The sequence below is a fragment of the Callorhinus ursinus genome, unplaced genomic scaffold (genome assembly GCF_003265705.2).
Source record: "Callorhinus ursinus isolate GAN/ISIS: 27379988/994484 unplaced genomic scaffold, GSC_fseal_2.0 scaffold42, whole genome shotgun sequence".
In the NCBI taxonomy this organism is placed as follows: Eukaryota; Metazoa; Chordata; class Mammalia; order Carnivora; family Otariidae; genus Callorhinus; species Callorhinus ursinus.
This window is the reverse complement of record NW_027397104.1, coordinates 1,316,114-1,338,025: the sequence shown is the minus strand read 5'-3', so window position 1 is coordinate 1,338,025 and position 21,912 is coordinate 1,316,114. Positions and strand designations below refer to the sequence as shown.

Below are 21,912 nucleotides of genomic sequence, written 5' to 3'. Positions count from 1 at the left end.
TGTGCTTAAGCAGCCTCCTAAAACTGGTACTAAAGAAAATTCACTGGGTCCTTGGAGAGCTTGCAAAGGACCCAGGCTGTGTGACTTCAGGCTGGCCCTTTGCCCTCTCTGGGCCTTTGCACTCCGATCAGTAAAACTGTGGAAAGAGGTGATTGCTCCGTGGCCCCGTGGTACCCGGGAAGAGCATTGAGCTAGGAGGGAAAGGAGGGGAGCCCCCCCTACCCCTTCAGCCATTTGGTGCTCTTGTTATCACTATGACTAATGAGCAGTAGGCTACAGGCAGGTCATTTAACTTCTGACTATATGCATTTTGTCTGTAAAATGGAGACAATATCACTTCCCAGGGTTGCTGGAGCCATTATATGAGATAATGCCTGGCTGTGTCTGGTACCTGGGAGCATTGTTTCTCTCCACTCCATTCCTCATAGTTTGGGTAAAGCCTCCTTTCTGGAAGTGGGGTGGTGTCAGGGGGTGGAAGAGCCGCGACTGAGTGAGAGGATGCAGCCCTTCTGGCGGACTTAACTCAGCGGCCTGGCCTGGCTCAGCCCTCACCCGGAGCGGCCAAGTGGAGAACCCGACTGCGCAGGGCTGGAACGGCGCGGGTGTGCGTGGGGGTGGGGTAAGTGCAGTCACCAAGGGGGCAGGCAGCTGTGCAGGTCCTGGGCCCACACTCACAATTGGAGGAAGGAATTCAGGAAGTGCTCACGGCTACTCAGACATCTCGGAGCCTTGTCCCAAGCAGGACAAAGGCTGCAGCACCCAGGGATGAGTGGGCCATGGCCTGGCCTGTGGGGTGGCCCCCATGTCAGGAGGCCACGGCACCGTGTACAGCCAGCGCTGTCACTCGGGGAAGCCCGGGGTAAGTTGTCATAGCACCTGAGCGTGGGCGGCAGGTGTGAGGGCTGGGGGGAGGCCATGCCAAAGAGGGCTTCTCGGGAACGGGAACCACACGGCAAAGGAGCCCCGTCGGAAGTCACTGAAGGGGTTCAGGTCCTGGTGGGAGCATACCCTGACTTCTCTAAACAGCGCTCTCCCAGCCCCATGTAGAAAAGGAGGCCGAGTCAAAGGGACCGCAGCCCCTGCCGAAGGCCCCGTGGCCCTCGTGGTGCCCCTGCAGTGCCCCCAGCCCGACCTTGCCCAGGGTGGAAGAGCCGCGACTGAGTGAGAGGATGCAGCCCTTCTGGCGGACTTAACTCAGCGGCCTGGCCTGGCTCAGCCCTCACCCGGAGCGGCCAAGTGGAGAACCTGACTGCGCAGGGCTGGAACGGCGCGGGTGTGCGTGGGGGTGGGGTAAGTGCAGTCACCAAGGGGGCAGGCAGCCTTCCTGCCCACCTGCGTTCCTGCCCACCTGCGTTCCTGCCCCGTGCCGGCGGCCAGGAGCTCAGGAGGCAGCAGATAGGCTGACTCAAGGACTGGCCCAAGGTTCTTCCAGGGGAGGAGACCAGGCTCATCCTGGATCCCCAGGAGGGGGAGTATTTTGTCTTTTGTCCGAGCAGACAAACTCTCTCGAAGTGGGTAGGCGGCACCAGAGGGCCGGGTTGGCAAGGTTCCCTCTGAGCAAAGTCTTCTGCTCCCTCTTCCTCAGCCCCTCCGAGTCCGGGGAGTCTTGAGCTCACATCTTTCAGGACAGCTCTTCTTCCAGAAGCTGCCAGTGGAGTTGACCACGGCTCTTGGGATCCTGGCCAGAGGCTTAGAAAACAGTAACAGACAGCAGCTGAGGTCTGATGGCGCAATGCGGAGTGCCCGCCGGCCTGGTGGGGCCGTGACCCGGGGCCTCAGACCGGCATCTGCTAGGAGCCCACAAGGAGTGCGGCTGGAAGAGCAGGGCGCCTGCTACCCCCCAGAGCCCCCTGTTTCGGGTGGGGAGCTGAGGCTCTAAGACTCGGCCCTGGTTGCTCAGCAGGTCACCTGCCACACGGGGCCATGGAAACAGCAGTGATTGGCATGGTGGTGGTGCTGTTTGTGGTCACCGTAGCCATCACCTGCCTCCTCTGCTGCTTCAGCTGTGACTCGAGGACCCAGGATCCTCAGGGGGGCCCTGGCCGCAGCTTCACAGTGGCCACGTTTCACCAGGAGGCTTCTCTCTTCACGGGGCTGGGTCATCATGCCCAGCCGCCGGTGGCGGGTGCCCGGGACTTCTGGACCTTCATGTGAGGCCTCACAGTCCCCAGGATTTGTTCTGCTGGTGGGTCAGACCCACTCACCCCCCAGTAAGCCTTCCCTGGTGTCCCACTCCTCCAAGGCTGTATTGGGCGAACTCCCCGTCCCAGCCCAGCCCAGATTGCTGTGCCCGCCAGCCTGGGAGATCCGCAGGGCTGGGACCATGTGGAATTCAGCTCCGAGCCCTGAGAGTTCAGCTGGACCCTACCCACAGGCTGGGGCCTAGGAGAGGCCTGAAGAGTGAGTGACTGACTGGGTAAAGTCGGATGGAACTGAGGCCAGCTCTTCTGATTTACCGGGGACTGCAATATCACTGGAGCTGACTGGGCACAGAGCGCTAGTTCGCTCAGGTTACCCCAGCGTGCCCGTACAACTGGTTCTATTGCCACCAGAAGAAACAGTGCCCCCAAGTGGACATTTTTACATTTTTATCTGCCCCTTTGATCGAGTCGTTCTGTTCCTTGCAAGGGCACATTGCACAGAATCCAACCCTGAGACCTGTCCCCTGTCGGTTGCCTGAAATCAGACCTGCAATTCTGCAACCAAAGGGCTGCTTCCTTGGGAACAAGTGATTTATTTTATAATTGAAAATGTATATCCTTAGGGCGCCTGGGTGGCTCAGTTGGTTAAGCAACTGCCTTCGGCTCAGGTCATGATCCCGGGGTCCTGGGATCAAGCCCCGCATCAGGCTCCCTGCTCAGCTGGAAGCCTGCTTCTCCCTCTCCCACTCCCCCTGCTTGTGTTCCCTCTCATGCTCTCTCTCTCTCTCTCTCTGTCAATTAAATAAATAAAATCTTAAAAAAAAAAAGAAAATGTATATCCTTATATAGGTCTCTCAAGAACCAGGGCTAAAAACTACAAAAGGAAACAGAAGAGGAAAAAAAAAGTCACAGAAAGTACAAGCTGTTTGATTAACAGGAAAGCCAGAAAGAAGACTTTGAAACATATTTTGAATGAGACTTTATTACTATATTCTTAGAGGTCACTTCTGTTCTTAGAGAATGTGAGTGACTTGCGTCACTTGGGAATGATAGAAAAATCATGAACTGAAAGATAATTCCAAATAAATTAAAATGTTATGTTACATCGAGAGCATGTAACAAAGCTCTTGTTTTTGTCACAAAAAAAAAGATGCTCAGTTTTTATTAATAGAAAATCTGTTTTTTTTTCTGTACCAGGAAATAAATCCTGTGCCATATTTAGAATATAGTTTGAAGGGTGCAAACTTCTGGGTCTCCTGGCTCATATGTCTCCATTCAGCCCTGAATGGATAGCCCTCTGCCTCTTGAAGGGGGCAAAACTGACCCTTCCAGGGGTCTGGCCTCTACAGGTACCCAGACAGGCCATCTTGGCCACAGGAAGGACTCTCAGAGAGAGGCTTGTGGCTGTAGAGGTGCAGAGGGGGGAAGGGGGCAGGGAGAGTGTCAGGCTGGCAGAGAGGGATGGAGTAGGGGAGCATGGGGAAGGGAGAGGCACGGCCCAGGGACAGGAGTTCCTGGGAGCTTGTTGTGGTCACTCTGGACCCAAAAGCCCCCAAATGGGGCCTTCCTAGATGCACGTGGAAGGGAACGGTTGCAGGTTGCATTCTCCACAAATGAACACTGAGACGAAGTTCGGGGTGCAAGATGTTTATAGGGGTCAACATCTGTGAGGGGAATGAGGAGAAAGCAGGATTAGATGAGGAACAAATCAGATTATGATGCAGGCCCTTAATACCCGCCTCCTACCTTTGCTCAGTCTCTGAGTGCGGCCCACCCCTGTTCCCTGTCCCCCAAGGTCTGACCTCTGGCAAAGCAGCTCTGCAGCTGAGGCTGCCCCTGAAGTCCTTCCTTGAAGGGGTCCTGGGTGGTGCCTTTCTCAGAACTCAGCAGGGACCTGTTCTCAGGGGTGCCCAGACATCAGAGGTAGGGGAGCATGTCTAGACACAAAGAAATACCTGGGCATGGAAGCTCCAGATGGGCAGAGACAGAAGTGCAAGGTCTGGGAGGAGAGAGCAAAGTCAGCTCTGGTCCAGGTCAGGTGCCTTTCAGCCAAACCCAAGTATCAGGACCCCAGGCCTAGAGCCCTTTCCCTGTGCTGTGTGGTCACAACCTCCTTGGGTCCATGGAAGCAGAGTCTGCAGGCTGGAATCACATGACTCTGGAAACAAAGCGATGGCAAGGAGCCTGACCTAACACTGTAGGTGATGGGCAGTCTGTCAAGTTTCCTCATTTGTTCACTTGCTAATCCACCCACTTATCTGCCCATCCATCCATCCATTCATCCACTCACCCACCCATTCACCCGCTCATCCATCCATCCATCCATCCATCCATCCATCCATCCATCCATCCACTCACCGAGTCTTCCTTCCTTCCTTCCTCAAGCATTTGTTCATTCATTCTGTCACCTGTTCTCTTATTTAGTCATTCACTCCTCTATCAATACACACTGGCTGAGCACCAACTGTGTACCAGGCTATGCCCAAGGAACATGGGAGTCAACCAGACATGGTCCCAGCACTTGGTGAACTCCCAATTTAGTGACCTAGACACGGCTGCACATAACACACTCAGGTGCTCAGGGGAGGGAGAGCTGGGAGACCCAAGGAAACCTGGCAGGAGACCTGAAGAAAAGAGGGCACTTCAACAGGAAGAGTTTGAGAGAGGGTGTTCCAGAGGGAGCAGCACGAGTGGTGATTCAGAGAACATGTGGGGGCAGGGAGTAGGCAATTCAGTGAGAGGAGATGAGGCTGGACCACAGCCAGCTCCCGAGGGAAGCACTTCTTGCTTCCACATCTGGAATGCTTCCAGATGCTTCCACATCTGGCCGGCACGTTTCTGGGCAATAGATGATGAAGGCAACAAAGAGGCAGCCTTGCTTGTTGGGTTGGACAAGTAGTCTTTCCAAGCACACACACACACAACACACACCAGCATTGCAATCTGCTATTGCTACAAAGGAGCTCGAGAGGTCTTTGGAGACTCTGGGCAAGGCCAGCCTCGAGTGGAGCTGGGCTCAAGGATGTGGGAGAAGCTGTCCCAGAGATCAGGGAGTTTGAGAAGGGAAGGTAGGCAAGGCCAGCACCCCGGAGCAGGCCGACAGAAGGAGGAGGCTGGGGAGGAGCAGCTGAAGAAGAGACAGGAGGGTGGGGAGCACATGGGACAGAGAAGCAGGGAGTAGGGTTGCCAGATTTAGCAAATAAAAATGCAGGACATCTAGTTATTTTAACTTCAGATAGACCAAAAAAAAAAAGTATTTAGTATAAGTATGTCCCATGCACTATTTGGGACAGACTTATACTAAAACATTATTTGTTGTCTATCTGAGAGTCTATTTTAACTGGTGCCCTATATTTTATCTGGCAACCTTGCAAGGGAGAAAGTGGCTCTCAGAGAGGACAAGTCAGCTGGTGGAAAGCATCAGGGGGGCTGGCGACAGTGAGCACAGAGCAGAGACCTTGGATTTTGCAACATGAGGGTTGACAATGACCTTGGTGAGAAGAGTTTGAGTGGAGTGAAGGGAGTGGCCCTACGGTGGTGTGTGTGGGGTGCATGCCTGTGTGGGGGTGTGTGTGTGAAAGGGCAGTTGAATCAGTGGGAGCTGAGGAAGGGGAGGTTGCAGTTGAAGATAATTTGAAGGGAAGAAGAGCCATGTATTTTGACCAGAACAGCACCATGCTGAGGGAGAGAGAGGTGACTATTATTTTTAGGAATGGGAGGGAGGTTGAGCATGTGTTGAGCAAGGAGGATTGGGGAGGGAGACACTAACAGTACATTAGCAAGGAAGAGACCCACAGAGGGGTCCCCAGGATGGGCCTGGGAGTCAGAGCTCAGGAAGGGGGTCGGGGGGTCAGGCCCAGATGGTGGCATGCAGTGCAGCAATGCTGCTGGGAAAGATGTTCGGGAGTGAAGATAAAGCCTGTGTGCTTGCCTGTCGGGGGGAGAAGAGAGAGGAGCATGTCACGTTGGATGGTCCGTTTTCTCAGCGAAGCAGGAGCATCTGCTGGAAGCTGGGCGTGGGGTAGCTGGGATTAAGGAAGTCTGGAGGGATGACCCAGAGAAGGGACGAGCAGCTCCTACAATTCTACTTTCCTTATGTATGTGGAGTGTGTGGGTGCAAGAGTATGCGTGGGGTCTGTGGCGTGAGGGTGGAGTGTGTGTGTGATGTGTGTGGCGTGAGTGCGTACGTGCGTGAGGTGTGTGTCGTGTGAGTGGTGTGGTGTGTGGTGGCCCAGATGCTCCTGCCCTGCGGCCCAGCGCGGCTCATTGCGTAAGAAGAGGGAGGGGCTCTGGAACAGGCCAGCCGCAAGCGCCTCTGCCTCGCCAGCAGAGCCAGGAGTGTTTATCTGGGGGCAGCAAGGGAAGGGGCTGCTCAAGGTCACCTAAGAGATCTGGGGCGGAGCCTCCCTTGAACCCGGTTTCCAAATCCAGCCTTCTCTCTGGTCCTCCTGCTGTTACCAGTTCCTATTCATTGGACTTCTCCTGTGCATGGAGCTCCATGCTTTCTACAGATCTTCTCCTCAGAGCTCACGGCCACCCCATCCCCTCTATTTTGTAGCTGAGGAACCTTGCTGCTCACTGTGAGGCACTTTGGACCAATGCCTTACAGCCCTGCTGTGGTAGGAACCCACAGGCGCAAAGCTCAACTGTCCTTTCATCCATAAATGGGGTCTGCCTCCCGCCACCTCTCAGCAGACCGTTTCCTATCTTCAGAATGAAGGGAAGGCCAGAGTACCTGGGATCTGATTTGCCCTGCGTTTCCCTGGACAGGAGCTTTGTGCCATGTCCTAAGGAGAGTGGGGGCCTGGCAAGGCACAATGACCCTTTTCTACTCCTTGGAACGAGTGTTTTTCTTTAAGGAAGGTACTTTTCTGGAAAACATGTTATTTCATGGCCTACTGACTCCAGAATCCAGCCTGTCCCAGAGAGAAACAACTCCCTGGTTGCAGAGCCAAGAATGTGGAGGAGAAGCAGGGCAGGGGTGAGCCCCTCCTGACAGCTGGGTTTAGAGGATCTTCCCGCTCTCAGACATCGTCTAGACAGAACAGGACAGAATCCTGTTCCTCAGCAGGTGCGAAGCTTCCGGGAGGCTGTGGTGGGCTGACTCAGGGCTGAGGTCCCGCTCTTGACAGATGTTTATCAGGGTGAGGCTTCATGGGCTGCTCATTAGGACTGGGTATGGCAAAGACCCCTTTTTTCCTCAAAGTCAGAGATCCAGGGAAATCTACATGTGAACAAAGCTTCCCTGTTGCTGTCCCTGCATGAGCTTTACCACTGTAATCTCCGACTGACCTCCCTGTCCTTACCCTACCACTGCCCGCCTGGCCCCAGGAAGAATCTTTCTCAGACATACATCTAAACTCCTTAGAATTCTCCTATGTGGGCTCTGTTCTCAACTTCAGGCTCTTGGTATCTGCGCTAGGCATAATAATGGTCTCCCAAAGACGTCCACATCCTAATCCCAGGGGCCTGTGAATATGTCATATTATATCCAGAGGGGAATTACTCTTGCAGGTGGAATCACAGTCGAAAACCAAATGACCCCAAAATAAGGTTAGCCTGGATCATCCAGGTGGGCCCAGTACAATCAAAATGTTCTTAAATGTGGAAGAGGGAAGCAAGAGAGGTCAGAGAAAGACTTGGACAGAGAAGGGGCTACCAGCCAAGGAATGTTGGCAGCCTCTAGAAGCTGGAGACGGAAAAGCAAGGAAACAGATTCTCCCCAAGAGCTTGCAGATAGGAACCCAGCCCTGCCTTCACCTTGACTCGAGCCCACTGAGTCCCAGTTTGGACTCTGACCTCCAGAACGGTTAAGACAATACATTTGTTATCTATAACAAATTTGTTATAATACATGTGTTGTTTTAAGTCACTGAGTTTATGGTTACAACAGCAAAGTATCCTTGGCTTAACCATCATTGCTCACCAAGACTTAGGCTAGAATTTGCTCCTCGAGCTAATCCCAGTCCTGGCTGAGTAGGTGGCATCTGAAGAGCTGAAGAAAGCTGTCGGGCTCAGGGGATTGCAGTACCCTACAGAGAGGGACGTGGAGGTAGAAATCACACTTTACAGATGCTGCTGGGAACAGGCTAAGAGTGGCACTGTGGGTTGTCAGGCTCTGCGTAGGTGTTGGCAATGTGCTTCTCCAGCAATCTCAATACACAGAAATACCCGCACATGTGTGCAAACATCTATGTCCAGGGCTGTTCTTACAGGATTACTATTTTTTAGAGGATTGTTTTGAATAGCAAAAACGTTGTAAAGACCAAAGTATCCAATAATAGGTAAATGTATGTGTCCCTATTGGAATTATTAAGTAAATCCAAAATGGAATAATAACCACTACAAAAATGTACTGACTTGGAAACTGCCCACTGTAAATAGAGAAAAAACAGCAAGTTACAGAATGGTCCCATGAAACGGGGTGAGGGTGGGGGAGCAAATAAACAGTACCTCTCCCTAAGAAAACAAAGCAAAACCAAAAAACTCCTAAATTACTCATATGCGTATATGTATACATATACACCTGGAAAGTCTGGAAGGATATGATTACCACTGGGGGATAGGCTTGCAGGGAGGAGGAAACTTACTTTTGACTTTGTGTACTTCTGCATTGTTTGACTTTATTTTAACAAGCATGTGTTGCTTTTCTGTGCACATAATAATATTTTTTTTAAAGATGGTGCAAAGGTTAAGAAAAGCGAACTTTACTGCTACTGTTCAGAAAATAGCTGTTATTTGCAAAAAGCTCTTCAGGCTGAGGAATGCCAGAGCTCCACTTAGCAAGAACATTCCGGATGCAAATGAACAAAACTGATTCCTGTTTCTGGGTGAGCTCAGCTGGGGAATGCGGCAGCATGAATCCTTGTGGAAATGTGGAGTCATCCAGGCCCCCCTGGCCTTTTATAGATGTAATAGTTCTGAAGATCTGAAGTTTGGGCAGGGGAAATGACGTATTCCTCTACATTCTATAGCAGTTCCAGACTGAAATGCAACTTCCTGACTCCCATTTCGGTGAACTTGCAACTTGCACACAATTCATACTTCCCTTTCTATAACCCATCACTTTGTGTGAGGAGTACAATTTTCTGTGTTCTACTGCCTGATCCCAACTAGGTGTAGAGTGATTCCACTTTATACTCAAGGTCTTGTTTATAGCTTGAAGCTCCCCCTCTTAAAAGGGACAGACATTGGCAGAGAGTCTAGAAAAGTGGCCAGGATGGGTGGGTGTCTTGGGTTCCAGTCTGCTCTCCCCATTGGGCTCACATTACAACAGTTGTATCAGGTGTGTGGACATCCGTTATCTATCTGGCACCTAACCCTGTATGAGGCGTCCCGAGTTTGCAAAGCCCTTCTGAGCAACGTCTCAGCTGCCTCCCACAACAAGCCAGGGTCCCGGTAGGAGCAGCGTCAGTTGCAATTTACAAGTGAGGAAACCAAGACAGAGACACTTAAGTGCCGGGCCCCAAGTCACTCAGCAATTTGGTTGCAACATTGGGGACAGAATCCCAGCTCCTAATTCTTTCTCCTTCAGCCAGAGCTTCCTTTTATATCTTTTGTGTCCTCTGTTTCCAAGGTGAACTTTGATGCTAATGGTTGGCTGCTTTAAAAAGTTTGAAAATCAGTGATCCAGAGTAGTGTTTCCAAATTTCCAACTGATACTAATATCAACAGCCGGGAATGACAAATTGGAATTTCTGGGAATTCTCAAGCTTCCTGACATTGTGAATCATTCCGCATCTTTCATAATACTTATTTACATGCTTTTAAATGAGAGACCATAATAATAAACTGAATAATTTTCTGATCATACGATACTAAAGATTTCAGCAAATAATACGGTTTTATATTATTATTATCCTCATGAGCCAATATACTGTGACAAGGTTATTTAAAGAGCATGTAAAACTGATCTCTACCTGGTGCAGATTCTGGATATAGAAAATGATAAAAGGAAGGGAATGGTAACACAAAATAAATGCCAAATAAAAAAATCACTTAAAATGGAAAGAGAACAGTGCAAATATTTGATATTTAAAAGTTATGATTTACAAAATGAACTTAAAAAATGTGAATTAGTCCATCTGATAGTTTTGATATTTGCTTTGCAACAAGCATTCCAGATGTAGAACACTTTCTTTCATTTTGCACTAATGTTGGTTGAATTGAGAGTGTGTCCCAAACATCTTCAAGTTGGGCATTAGGGGGGTGCCTGGGTGGCTCAGTCGTTAAGCGTCTGCCTTCGGCTCAGGTCATGATCTCAGGGTCCTGGGATCAAGCCCCACGTCGGGCTCCCTGCTCCGCGGGAAGCCTGCTTCTCCCTCTCCCACTCCCCCTGCTTGTGTTCCCTCCCTGCTGTGTCTCTCTCTGTCAAATAAATAAATAATTCTTTAAAAAAAGTTGGGCATTAGGGTACATGTTGCTTCAGAGAAGTTCGTTTCTTTTTTTTTTAAGACTTATTTATTTATTTTAGAGAGAGAGCCCGAGGGGGAGGGGCAGAGGGAGAGAGAAACCCAAGCAGATTCTGCACTGAGCATGGAGGCTGACGCGGGGCTCGATCCCATGACCCTGAGATCATGACCTGAGTCGAAATTGAGTAAGATGCTTAACCGACTGCACCACGCAGGCACCCTTCATTTCCTTTTTTAATTACAATTTTGTCTGCTTGCCTTAATCTTGATTTTGCTGTTGAATTCAATATTGTTCTTGCCAATTCAGATTTTCTTGCGGTTTCTGATTTCATGTTGGGGTGTTCTACAAAAACGATCACCTCGTACTCTTTTTGCATCTCTTTTACTGAATATTAACAAAGAACTGTAGCCTGTAGTGAATACTTGAACACCTGGAAATGCCAGCAATCATTATTGGGAAGTTTTCAAATAATATTAACATTCAGACCTATTGAGAAGTTTAGTAACACTACACAGAATCACTTGTTGAAATTGCCAATAGAAGGACTTATTTTGCCTCAAAATTGGTTATTTTTTCTAACACTACTCATAGGACTTGTATAAGTATCCTATGTGCATAAAATTACTAATATTTGTTTTATTTGTAAAAATGACTTACTGTTAGAAGCAGACCAGTCCACAAACACACACTTGAAACCAGTGTGTGCTGGTAAACCAACCCTCTGGGGGAAAAAGAAAAGCCCTGATAGGTAGCATTTGCCCGTTTCGGAGGGGAGGTATAAGTATTCCCACTATGGTCAATTTCCAGCTCCCACTGTGATGTCCCTGAGCGCTGGGAAGAGATGCGCACAACTGCTCTCTGCAGCCCGTGCGAGCCCGCGCTAGCTCGCCGCTGCTCACAACACCGCAACAGCGGCGGGCAAGCCCAATGGCATTCCATTCGGGAACCGTCCACCTTAATTTTCCAGCGCATGCTTCAGCGTCTTCTACGCTTCCGATTTGACATCAGTGGATTCCTTTGAAGGAGTGACATCTCTATGTTGATCATTAAGGTTTTTTTGTTTAGTTGGTTTGGTTTGTTTGTTTGTTTTTTGGTTTGTTTTTCTTTTTCTTTTTTTTTTTTTTAAAGATTTTATTTATTTATTTGAGAGAGAGAGAATGAGAGATAGAAAGCACGAGAGGGAAGAGGGTCAGAGGGAGAAGCAGACTCCCCGCCGAGCTGGGAGCCCGACGTGGGACTCGATCCCGGGACTCCAGGACCATGACCCGAGCCGAAGGCAGCTGCTCAACCAACTGAGCCACCCAGGCGCCCTTGGTTTGTTTTTCTATCCTAAAAGTTTTTTATTTTTATTTTTTCAGAGTAAAATATAAAATAATACAACAATCAGTCCCCGAATTGATCAAGTAAATATTTTTTATTTTTATTTTTTAAAAGATTTTATTTATTTATTTGAGAGAGAGAGAAGGAGAGACAGTGAGAGAGTACAAGAGGGGAGGAGAGAGAGAAGCAGGCTCCCCACTGAGCAGGGAGCCCGACGCCGGGCTCGATCCCAGGACCCTGGGATCATGACCTGACCGTCTGCTTAACCGACTGAGCCACCCAGGCACCCCAAGTAAATCTTTTTTAAACACTGAAGTATAATTGACATTTTCATATTAGTTTCAGGAGTACAACATAGTGAATCCACAATTGTCTACATTACAAAATGCTCACCACAGTAAGTGTCATCACCATCGGTCACCACACATTTACTGCGATATTATTGACTATATTGCCTGTACTGTATTTTTCATCCCTGTGGCTTATTCGTTTTATAAATGGAAGTTTGTACTCTTAATCCCCTTCACCTAGTTTGCCCATCCCCCCACTTGATCGTTAAGTTTTAATTTTCATGGGACAATACTTTCCCTAGGTTTCTAGATTTCTCAACTTATTTTAGTTAGGATTTGGGCTTTGGAAAAACAGAACATTTCTGAGAAATGCCAGGAAGGAATTCTTGCATGGCAACACTAATCGAGAAGATCGGAGTTAAAAAATCCATTTGCTTGAATGATCACGATTTCACTGGATACATTTTTGTGGGTCCTCATTTTGCCCACTGGTCATTGATCTTATTTTAGGGGATTTTAATTGTGGAGTCCTATACAATTTGATGTCAAGTTTAGTGATTTTCCAGAGAGGCTGGCCACCAGGGTTGGATCAGTAATCACTTGACCTTGTGTCTGATGCTGAGCACATGTCATACAAGTTGTTGTCAGCACAGCTAGTTGTCCCCCAATCTTAGTGTCCCCCTTCTTCCTTATTATCAGAAAAGTGACAACAACAACACAGCCTCCTCTGGATCTAGGAATGACCAATGGAAGTGGTGTGCAACTTCTGGGGAACGTCTTGAGGTAGAGAGAGCGTCGTGTACTTTGCCTTTCTGATTTCCCTCTGGCCAGAGAGTGGCTGTAATGGCTGGAGCTACCCAGGTCACATTAGACCATAAACTGAACTTGGAATGGAACAGCAAGGTAGAAGGGGCCTAGGTTTCTGATATTGTGGGGGCACCATACCTCACCCGCTTCTAGGCTTGTACACCAAAGGGAAATAAACCATCTTATCTAAACCGCTGTTGAGAATGAGCTTTCTATCACTCGCAGCTGGAACAAATGAAACAGCAGACTCACCCATTTGTTTCCTATGGAAAGCACAGCCCACTAGCAAGAGACTAAGAAAGGTCAGTAATGGAGGGCGGTCGATGAAAGACCTCAGCCTTACTCAGTGACTCAGGGGGTGTCTGCGAGGAGATTGGACCTAACCGTATGGATGACGGAATTTGTAATGTAAGAGACCGTGGCTCCCCCCGGGTGCTTGCTGTGGGTTTGTCAAGAGGTTGATACCTAAGAAAACTTCTGTACTGCTCTGAGCTGTAGGCCTGGGAAAAGAAGTTTTCAGACTTCTGATTCTTCACAGGATCTGTTCACAAATGTCTATGATCTTAACTTTGTAGCAACTGGAGCCCTGGAAGGCATAGAATGTACTTTATTGCCCTGCGGGCTGGGAGTGTAAGTAGGGGCTGAAGAACTAGGGGGTTTAGACCAGGGATGAGATTAGGGGTGGTGGGGATCTGAGAGCCGCTTTCACACATCAGAATAAAGAAGGGTTTAGGTGTCTTCTGGGAGACTCCCAGGCCCAAACCAGGACCCTTGGGTAGAGGGTGCCGAATCTGCCCTAAGTTACAGGGAAGCCCGTCTCAGGGCTGGAAGGAGGTGGTCGAGGGGAGCGCCTCTCCTGGTGGAGAGGATTTAAGCAGAGGCCTTTGCAGGAAAGATTCATCAGCTGAGCAGAATTCCCAAATACCAGTCTCCACATTGGTACCTGTCTGTAAACCTTTCCAGGTCTCATTTTCCTATTGAGGAAAGAAAAGATTGCATGGTACATTTTTTATAAAGCTAAATATTTGCAACTTGAAGTATATTTCCTTTATTCTGAGATTATGTTCTTTCTATTTTGGAGGGTGTTAAAATGTTTTTTTGTTGTTTTTAGATAGAAGGTGGTATTTGTTATTGTTATTTAACATCCTAAATCAACAAAATGAGATCTTGACAACCCCTTTTAAGTCTTCATAAAAAAACCCACAAAAATCCTTATATGTCTGTGAATCTGGAAATCTGGTAACCACTGGCAAGTTGGACCATAGTTTATGGTTGTCTCTGACTTGACCTTTCAAGGAGATGTAGTTCACAAAAGTGGCCACTAGATGACACTCTTGTCTACTTCCATCAGCTGGATAATTTCATGGCGCAAATACAGAAATCAGAAATGGGATCCCCTTGCTTTAAGGTGGATTAACCTTCGCTGATGAAGTATTCACTTTTCCCACACATAACTACTTTGGGATAAACACTAATTTTTTATTAGCATTTGAAAACAAAACTAATTTTCAAGGTTCTTTTCTTAAAATTGAAGTGATTACTTTCCTAAATGCTCTCTTTAACTCCCCAGTATTCTGTCCTTACAACAGACTTTCTCTTGGTCGAGAGCCTTTTGTGAGCATCTCAACCAGCTGCTGTCTTTATTCGTGTGGCAGTATGTTGTGTCCCTTTTTGCAGAGCACGCAGCATCTAGCACGATGCCACACTGATATAATGATAATAATCTTCGTTTGTCTAGTGGTTTGTGCTTTAGAGGCTTGCTCTTCCAGTGGGAGCTCAAGTTGCAGAGAATGACCTTTCCTTTGTCCTTCTTTGTCATAAGCTCAAGTGAGTCTAATGCACATTCTTCATAGTGAAAACCTTCTACCTCATTCATTTATTCAACAAATATTTATTTGAGCACGTTAATGACTGTACTGTGCCTTGTGCTGGGCACTGTGTGTTAGCAATAACCACAGCGGAGGAAGTGCATTCCCCCATGGAGTGGACAGTCCAGTGGAGAGATAGTCGGTAAACAAACGAATGACGAGATTGTTTGTCAGGGGGTAATGAGTGCTGTGGGAAAGAATAAAGGTGTAGGGGGATGGGAGGGCGTCCATCTTTGGCATGCAGAAAGATGCCCTTTATGCAGAGACCTGAGTGATGTGAAGGGCAACACAGGGTGATGATGTGGACGAAGCACGTGCCAAGTCTCGTAGCAAAAAGGGACTGGGAAGTTTGTCAGCGAGAAAGGGGCTTGGAAAGATGTCAGCTGGAGGGGAGGCCGAAGGGTGGACAGGACACAGATTGTATGGGAATTGGGATTTTATTCCCAAGGGCGACAGGACACCATTGGAGGGTTTCGAGCTGGGAAGGAACATGCTTTGAAACATCAGGAATGGCTTGCAGGGCAGCATGTGTACCAACAGAATGGGCTCAATTTCAATATATTTTGAAGGAGACGAATAGGATTCCCTGATGCATTGGATGTAGGGGATGAGGGAGGGAGTAAATGAAGATGATCCATAGGTTCTCGGCCTGAGTAATTAGGTAGGTGGTGGTGTCCCCATTTACTTAGATGGGAAAAATGGGGAAGGAAAAAATTGGAAGAAGGACACTGAGAAACTGAGAGTTCTATTTTGGGCTTATTTGATTTGAGGATTTATTATACATCCGAGTACAGATGTCAAATATGCAGGTGGTTATTCAAGTCTGGACTTGGGAGGACGGTTCGGGGCTGGCGAAGTTGCTATGAGATCCGTTCTTGTGGACCTCCTCTGCTATTTGGCAGCTTAGGTAACAACAGGGTCTGTTCAACTTACTCTAATGGCACTTAGAAATTTGGCATGATCTCGTAATATCTTTACTGCATTTCAAATGGAATATTTAGTAAATTCTATATCTACTGAAGCTGTCAGACACGAGACCAATATGTTTCAAAACATACAAAGCATATTTTGGAAAGTTAAAGATTACAGTTTTCTATTAAATTTACTTAATGAAGTTAGAAGTTACTTTTCTTCTGAATGACAGTTGTATCAACTTGAGAGAGCCTTCCTTGAGCTGCTGCTGACAGCATCATGGTCCAGACACCTGCCAAACCAGCAATCCTCTTCAGGGACTTAGTCCTGAGGAAGTAATCAAAGAAGTAGATCAAGTTTTCTCAACAAAGATGTTCATCTCATCCTTAGTTACAAGAAAAATATCGGAAAAATAATTGTCCATCAATTAGTGGCATAGTCAAGAACTGTGGCATCTTCATAAAATGGAAGATTATTCACACTAAAAGGATGTCAACAGAGGGTTTTTAGTAACACGGTAGGGATAGCCAAGATATAAAATTAAGTGAATCCTAAGATTTAAATGTGCACATACAATATAATCTCAATCACATAAAAGTATTTATGTATAAAAATGAACAGAGGGAAATTATTTCCAAATTTTAGAGTGGTTAACCATAGGGGATGGAATTCCTTCTTATACTGCTTTGATTTTGTTCAAGCTTCCCACAATGGGCATGTGTTAATTTGTACTCTGAAAAAAAAATATCATCATTTGGATTGAAAACAATGAAAAAGAAATGGGAAAATGGAAAGAACTAGCATTGGCCTGGGAATCAGAAGATAAGAATTTGGGTCCAGAGTCCTGGCTTACCCTTTGAGCAGGGAAAAATTTATTTTTTCTTTGAGCCTTAGGTTTCTTACCTGTAAAACGTGGCTAGGAACCCAGCTGTCTTCCTTTTGGAGTTGAAGTGAAGATTCAGCAATTATGTCAGTGCAGGGCTTGATCCCAGAAGCAATTCAAAGTTTGAGATGTGAAGTGGTTACACCAAGGCTCTAGGGACAATGTCCTGCCTTCCCCACTCTTGCAGAGTTAGTGGGAGAAGGTAACTGAAGAGGAAGGAAAGTCCACAGGCACAGTAACTCCTCTGAGCACCCTGTCCTGGCCCCAAGGAAGTGGGTCTTCCAGTGTTCACTGGATGTGGGACCAATCTTGCCTCATTCATGCCTCAGAACTGTGGTGGTAAGATAGGAGAGACCTCAGTGATCATCCGATAATAATGCTTATTTCATGGTTGCATTTATTGAAAATTTACAATGCGTCAGGCACTGTGATTGGTGCCTTTTACTAATTTTGTTCATCTGTTGCACCCAGGATATATTTATTGTGCACACCTAACTCCATTTTTATGGCAGCGTTTCCCCACTCCTTACCCCTTTTGTAGGGCCCATCACATACCCACTCCTCTTTTGGCATGAGTGAGACTCACACCAAGCTGGGTGACAGGAATTTACCTTTTGTGACACAAGTTGAAGCAAAGAAAAAGACTGTGACTTTTGTGGCGTAATAATGTATACATGATATACTAAGGGACAACCTGGGCTGTGGTAAAAGCCTGAATGTCTCATGGGTGCTTGACCTTGAGGCTGTACTTCAGGGCTTTTCCCCTTCATCTCCTTCATGTTCATGCGTTTTCAAATTGTCTCTGGCTCCATCCAAGAGAAAACAAGATGGTACCCAGTGATCAATAACCAGGGCCAAATGCAGGGGACGAGGGAAGGCTCCAGGGGGAGGGAGCAGGGAGGTTGAAGGACCACAGAGCTTGGGGGTTGGCAAAGGGGGAGGAAGTCTCCAGGGAAGAGGCTCCCAGGCAGACTGAGAGAGGGGTACCTACCTGGGCAGCAGCAAGGGTTGAGAACAAAGGTCGCCATGACCTTTGTGGCACAGAGGAGAGGCAACCTGAATGGGGCAGAGGATCTGTTCCTGATCTCTCCTCTACCGTGGATGCTGTGGACATGGCAACGGGTGATTTGAACCCAAGGAAAAGAACTGTATAAATCCTGAGCAGTAACTACTTGACTAATCCTCAGACCACTGCTTTTGTTCAGTTATGATCTTTGTTGCCTTGCCTTTCTGAAATTCAGGCATAATGAGGGGGTCACAGATGAAGAAACTGAGACTTAAAGAGGCAAAGCATAATGTGAGGATTGTTTAGATCCTTATTCAAAGAAACTAAGAAAAAAAGAAATGAAAGAAAAGATTAGGACATTAGGAGAGGGTTGGAAATGCCAAATTTGGAAAGGAGTAGATATGTAACTATATTAAGAAATTACTGATAAAATTTTACACATGGTAATGGTATTGCACGTTATGTTAAAATGTCATTACCTTTGAGAGATGGACTGTATTTTTTTACAGGTGTAATGATAACAGTGTCTGGAAAATAAGAAACTAGCTGAGCAATTCCTGTGACAGAATATCAGCAATAATCATTCCCTGGGGGAAGGGACATGATATTTTTAGTATATGTGCTGCCGAAGCCAGCACGGAAGGGACATCATAAAAGAGACACAGGGCAGGATTTTTAGCAGCAATCTGAAGTAAAACTTTCCCCTCTCTCTCTCTCTTTTTTTTTAAAGATTTTATTTATTTATTTGAGAGAGCGAGAGAGCAGAGAGAGAGAGAGAGCACAAGTTGTGGGGAAGGGTAGAGGGAGAAACAGACTCCCCGCTGAGCGGGGCTTGATCCCGGGCCCCTGGCATCATGACCTGAGCCGAAGGCAGATGCTTAACCGACTGAGCCACCCAGGCGCCCAAAACTTTCCTCTCTTGTTGTTCTTATTTTTTATATTAAATTAGAGCTGCCAGATAAAACACAGTTTGCCCAGTAAAATTTCAATTTCAGATAATCAATGGAAACTCTTTTTAGTAAAAGTATATGTACTTATACTAAAAATATATACCTTTTAAATGTATGTATTTTATGTGTGTATATATATATTTATGAAAATATTCATGGTTTATCTGAAATTTGAATTGAATTGGGCATCTGTATATTGATTTGCTAAATTTGGCACCTCCCCAGGAAGGCATGGGGACACCATTTGTGAAACAGGACTTTGGACTTGTAGGCCCCTTAGTTTTCTTTCTTGGAAGATGGTTGAATTTTCTTTTTTTAATTCAATCTCCTTGTTCTGTATGTCTACCTGATATTATAGCATTATATTTTAAATAATCTCTATATCCGGTGTGGGGCTTGAACTCACGACCCAGAGATCAAGAGTTGCATGTTCTACCGAATGAGTCAGTCAGATGTCCTTTTATGGCATTATATTTAAAAAAAATTGACCTGCTTTACATTAACACTAACAGAATATAAGAGTATTTATTTCTCTCTGTTCTCATCAACGTCAGGTATCATCCGTCTTTTAAGTTTTGCTAATCTTCAGGACAAAATGTTTGAGAATTGTCAGTCTAGAACACTTTTTAAGTGAGACAAACTTTTCTTTTGTGATGCCTAGCACCAAGGTTTTGTTTAAAATAATTTTAAATATTGTTCTACACTGTAAAACTTTGTACCATGAAATGTCATGACTTATAACACATTAGTTGCTTTTTAAATTCCACCAGTGGATTTCCTAGCTTTTTCCAACAAAACTGAGCTTTTCTGTGCATACCCAAGTCAACGCTCAAGAATTTCAAATTAGCTTTAGCAAAAGCAAATATTTATATTCAAAAAGAAAATATTTGAACCCAGAATTCATTAAGATAAAAAATTTAATAAACTGAAGATGTCTTGTTTTTTGATGCCCCTAAAGGCCACATCTAGGTCAGATAACTTATATTGATTTCAACAGTATTCCCATTAGCTTCATGTAACCGTATTTGTGATTATTGCAATAAGGGATTAAAAAAAAACTGGTCTCCTTAATCTATGTTTCCACAGAAAGCTGTTGAAAGAACACACATTTCTGCTCAGTTGTTTTTTTCCTTTGCTTAAAAAAATAAAAGTGCCAGGAATCCCACCCCACCGTGCTGCTGGGTAACAGTCAATCATTTATTATTCCTGGATCAAACATAAGCCATTCATGCCTATGAAAACATGTCGCAATGAATGGGATCTTGGTCTGTACTAAAAACAAAAAATGGCTAAAAAGAGACTTCAATTTATTTTCAAATTCTATGGCTAAATTCCTATAATTCCTCACCGGTAAAAACACTGGCAAGCCACTACATTTTACTTTGGATTGGATTTACTTCTTTGGTGTCTGCCCAGAGGTGCTATTGAGAGCTATTTGTGGCTAGCTTTTTAAGAGACCAGATGGGCCTCAAACGGAGTGAATACTGACACTGATGTACAATGCACAAGGAAAGGCTGCAGAGAGAGTCGAATATTTTAATTTCTTTTAAATAACTAAGCACAGCCCATTTTGACTTGAGAGTTTTAATATTTGGCAAACCAAAAAGGTTACTTCTCCAAAATGACCAAACTTATAGCTGAAACCTTTCCTTTTATTTTGTTATTAAAGCAGGAGTTATACATCTTATCAAAATTCTTATCTAATCAATTCAATCAACCTCAAAAATACGATCGCCGTCGATCCAGACATACTCAGTGGTCTTCCTTTCCTCAAGCCCCATCAGCCCTTCACCTAATTAAGCCTCTAGAAACTAATACATCCCCCCAAAGTAATCAATTCCCCCCCAAGGTGATTGAACCCCTTCTCCCAAGCATTCTTTGTCATCCAGTCAACCACTAACTATGGTCCAGCAATCACCCATGAAACAAATGTAATTCTGGCAGAGACCAATAATATTTCAAAGTTTATACATTCTGATTATTTTCATCTGGGGGAGGGGATAGACTCCTATATTGTATGGTACCATAGCAATAATTTTGAGAAAGACTGATGACCTGGGTCAAAGAACAGTTTTCCTCCGTCTTCTGTCATCTCGTTTCTGTTGATGCATCTTGTGCTTTTTGAAAGCATGGGCCAGGAGACAGGTGCCTGACTTGGAAATACAAGGAATGTGAGATGGGAGGTCAGGAGTAGAAGTAGCCATTGTTCCTAGAGAAAACAATTTATGTGATTTTTACCTTAACAATTACATTAGGATTAGGTCATCCATAATATAAAATGATAATGGTTGCCATTACTCAGAGGAAAAGCAAGGGAGCAGAGGATGGCCTAACAAGAAGGTGGGCTTGTTCAAAAGTGGTTCTCTATACCAGTATTATCTCAGTTATCCTGGGGAAATAGAGTTAGCTTAGCAGCATCATTATTATTCCCAAGGTATTTTCAGAGCTGTCATACTCTTTCCATTGTTGATGATGCTCTAGACACATTTGGGTAAAGTTGGGTGATTTTGGCATCAGAGGAAGGACTAGGACTGTTTGAGCTGGAGGGGAACTATCTAGAAGAACTATCTTCATATACCAGAAGAAAAGAGATTGGGTGCATCTCATGTAGAGGCACTAAACCCAATTAGGAGTGAAGGTAGAAGTTACTGGAGGATATAGTTTAGCATAATTTGAGGAGGAATTTGCTAGGGCTGAACAAAAAAGCTAGATTCTGGAAGTATTGAATTCTTTGTCACTGTAGGTGTCCCAGCAAATGCCGGTTGATTGGCGTCAGGGACATTGGAGAGGAACTGCATGCTTGCTGTACATAGGGTTGAAGAAGAAAACTCCTTGTAGCCTCTTCTAACAATAGTATTGCATGGCTCCACTAAGTATCTGAAGTTTGCTTAAATGGCCACTAGATGTCATTTGTGTATTTGCAGTAGCAAGATTATCCCCTACTGGTGCAAAGTAGAAATCAGCAACAGGACTAACATAAGGATGGGAAATTTTATTAACAAAATATGTATCCTTATGCAGCTCATTTTTTAAAAAAGATTTTGTTTATTTATTTGAGATAGAGAGAGTGAGAGCCCATGAGTGGCAGGGGCAGAGGGAAAGGGAGAAGCAGGCTCTCCACTGAGCAGGAAGCCGGACTCGGGGCTCAATCCTAGGACCATGGGATCATGACCTGAGCCTAAGGCAGACACTTAAATGACTGGGCCACCAAGGCGCCCCGCAACTCATTTAAAATAAATATAAGAAAATGTAAATATCATTTGAAGCAAAACCTTCCAACTTCCAAGATCTATTCTCAAAATTGGACTCACTTTCTAAATTCT

General features: G+C 45.9%; 1 protein-coding gene across 6 annotated transcripts; it reads left to right on the top strand.

Moving 5' to 3' along the window:
- Positions 1-533: 533 nt before the first annotated feature.
- SPAAR (small regulatory polypeptide of amino acid response) lies at positions 534-3,191 on the top strand. 6 transcript variants are annotated; one of them, XM_073881360.1, is made up of 3 exons: positions 543-619; positions 1,038-1,290; positions 1,586-3,191. In XM_073881360.1, the coding sequence occupies exon 3, from the start codon at positions 1,924-1,926 to the stop codon at positions 2,152-2,154; it is 231 nt and encodes a 76-aa protein (XP_073737461.1). In that variant the 5' UTR covers positions 543-619; positions 1,038-1,290; positions 1,586-1,923; the 3' UTR covers positions 2,155-3,191. The 6 variants fall into 6 exon arrangements, 4 of the variants coding, with proteins under 4 accessions (XP_025708598.2, XP_073737461.1, XP_073737462.1 ...); XR_012374928.1 differs by lacking the exon at positions 543-619 and adding an exon at positions 632-859 and having other exon boundaries at positions 1,027-1,290; positions 1,586-1,924; XM_073881361.1 differs by lacking the exon at positions 543-619 and adding an exon at positions 632-859 and having other exon boundaries at positions 1,118-1,290.
- The last annotated feature ends 18,721 nt before the right edge of the window (positions 3,192-21,912 follow it).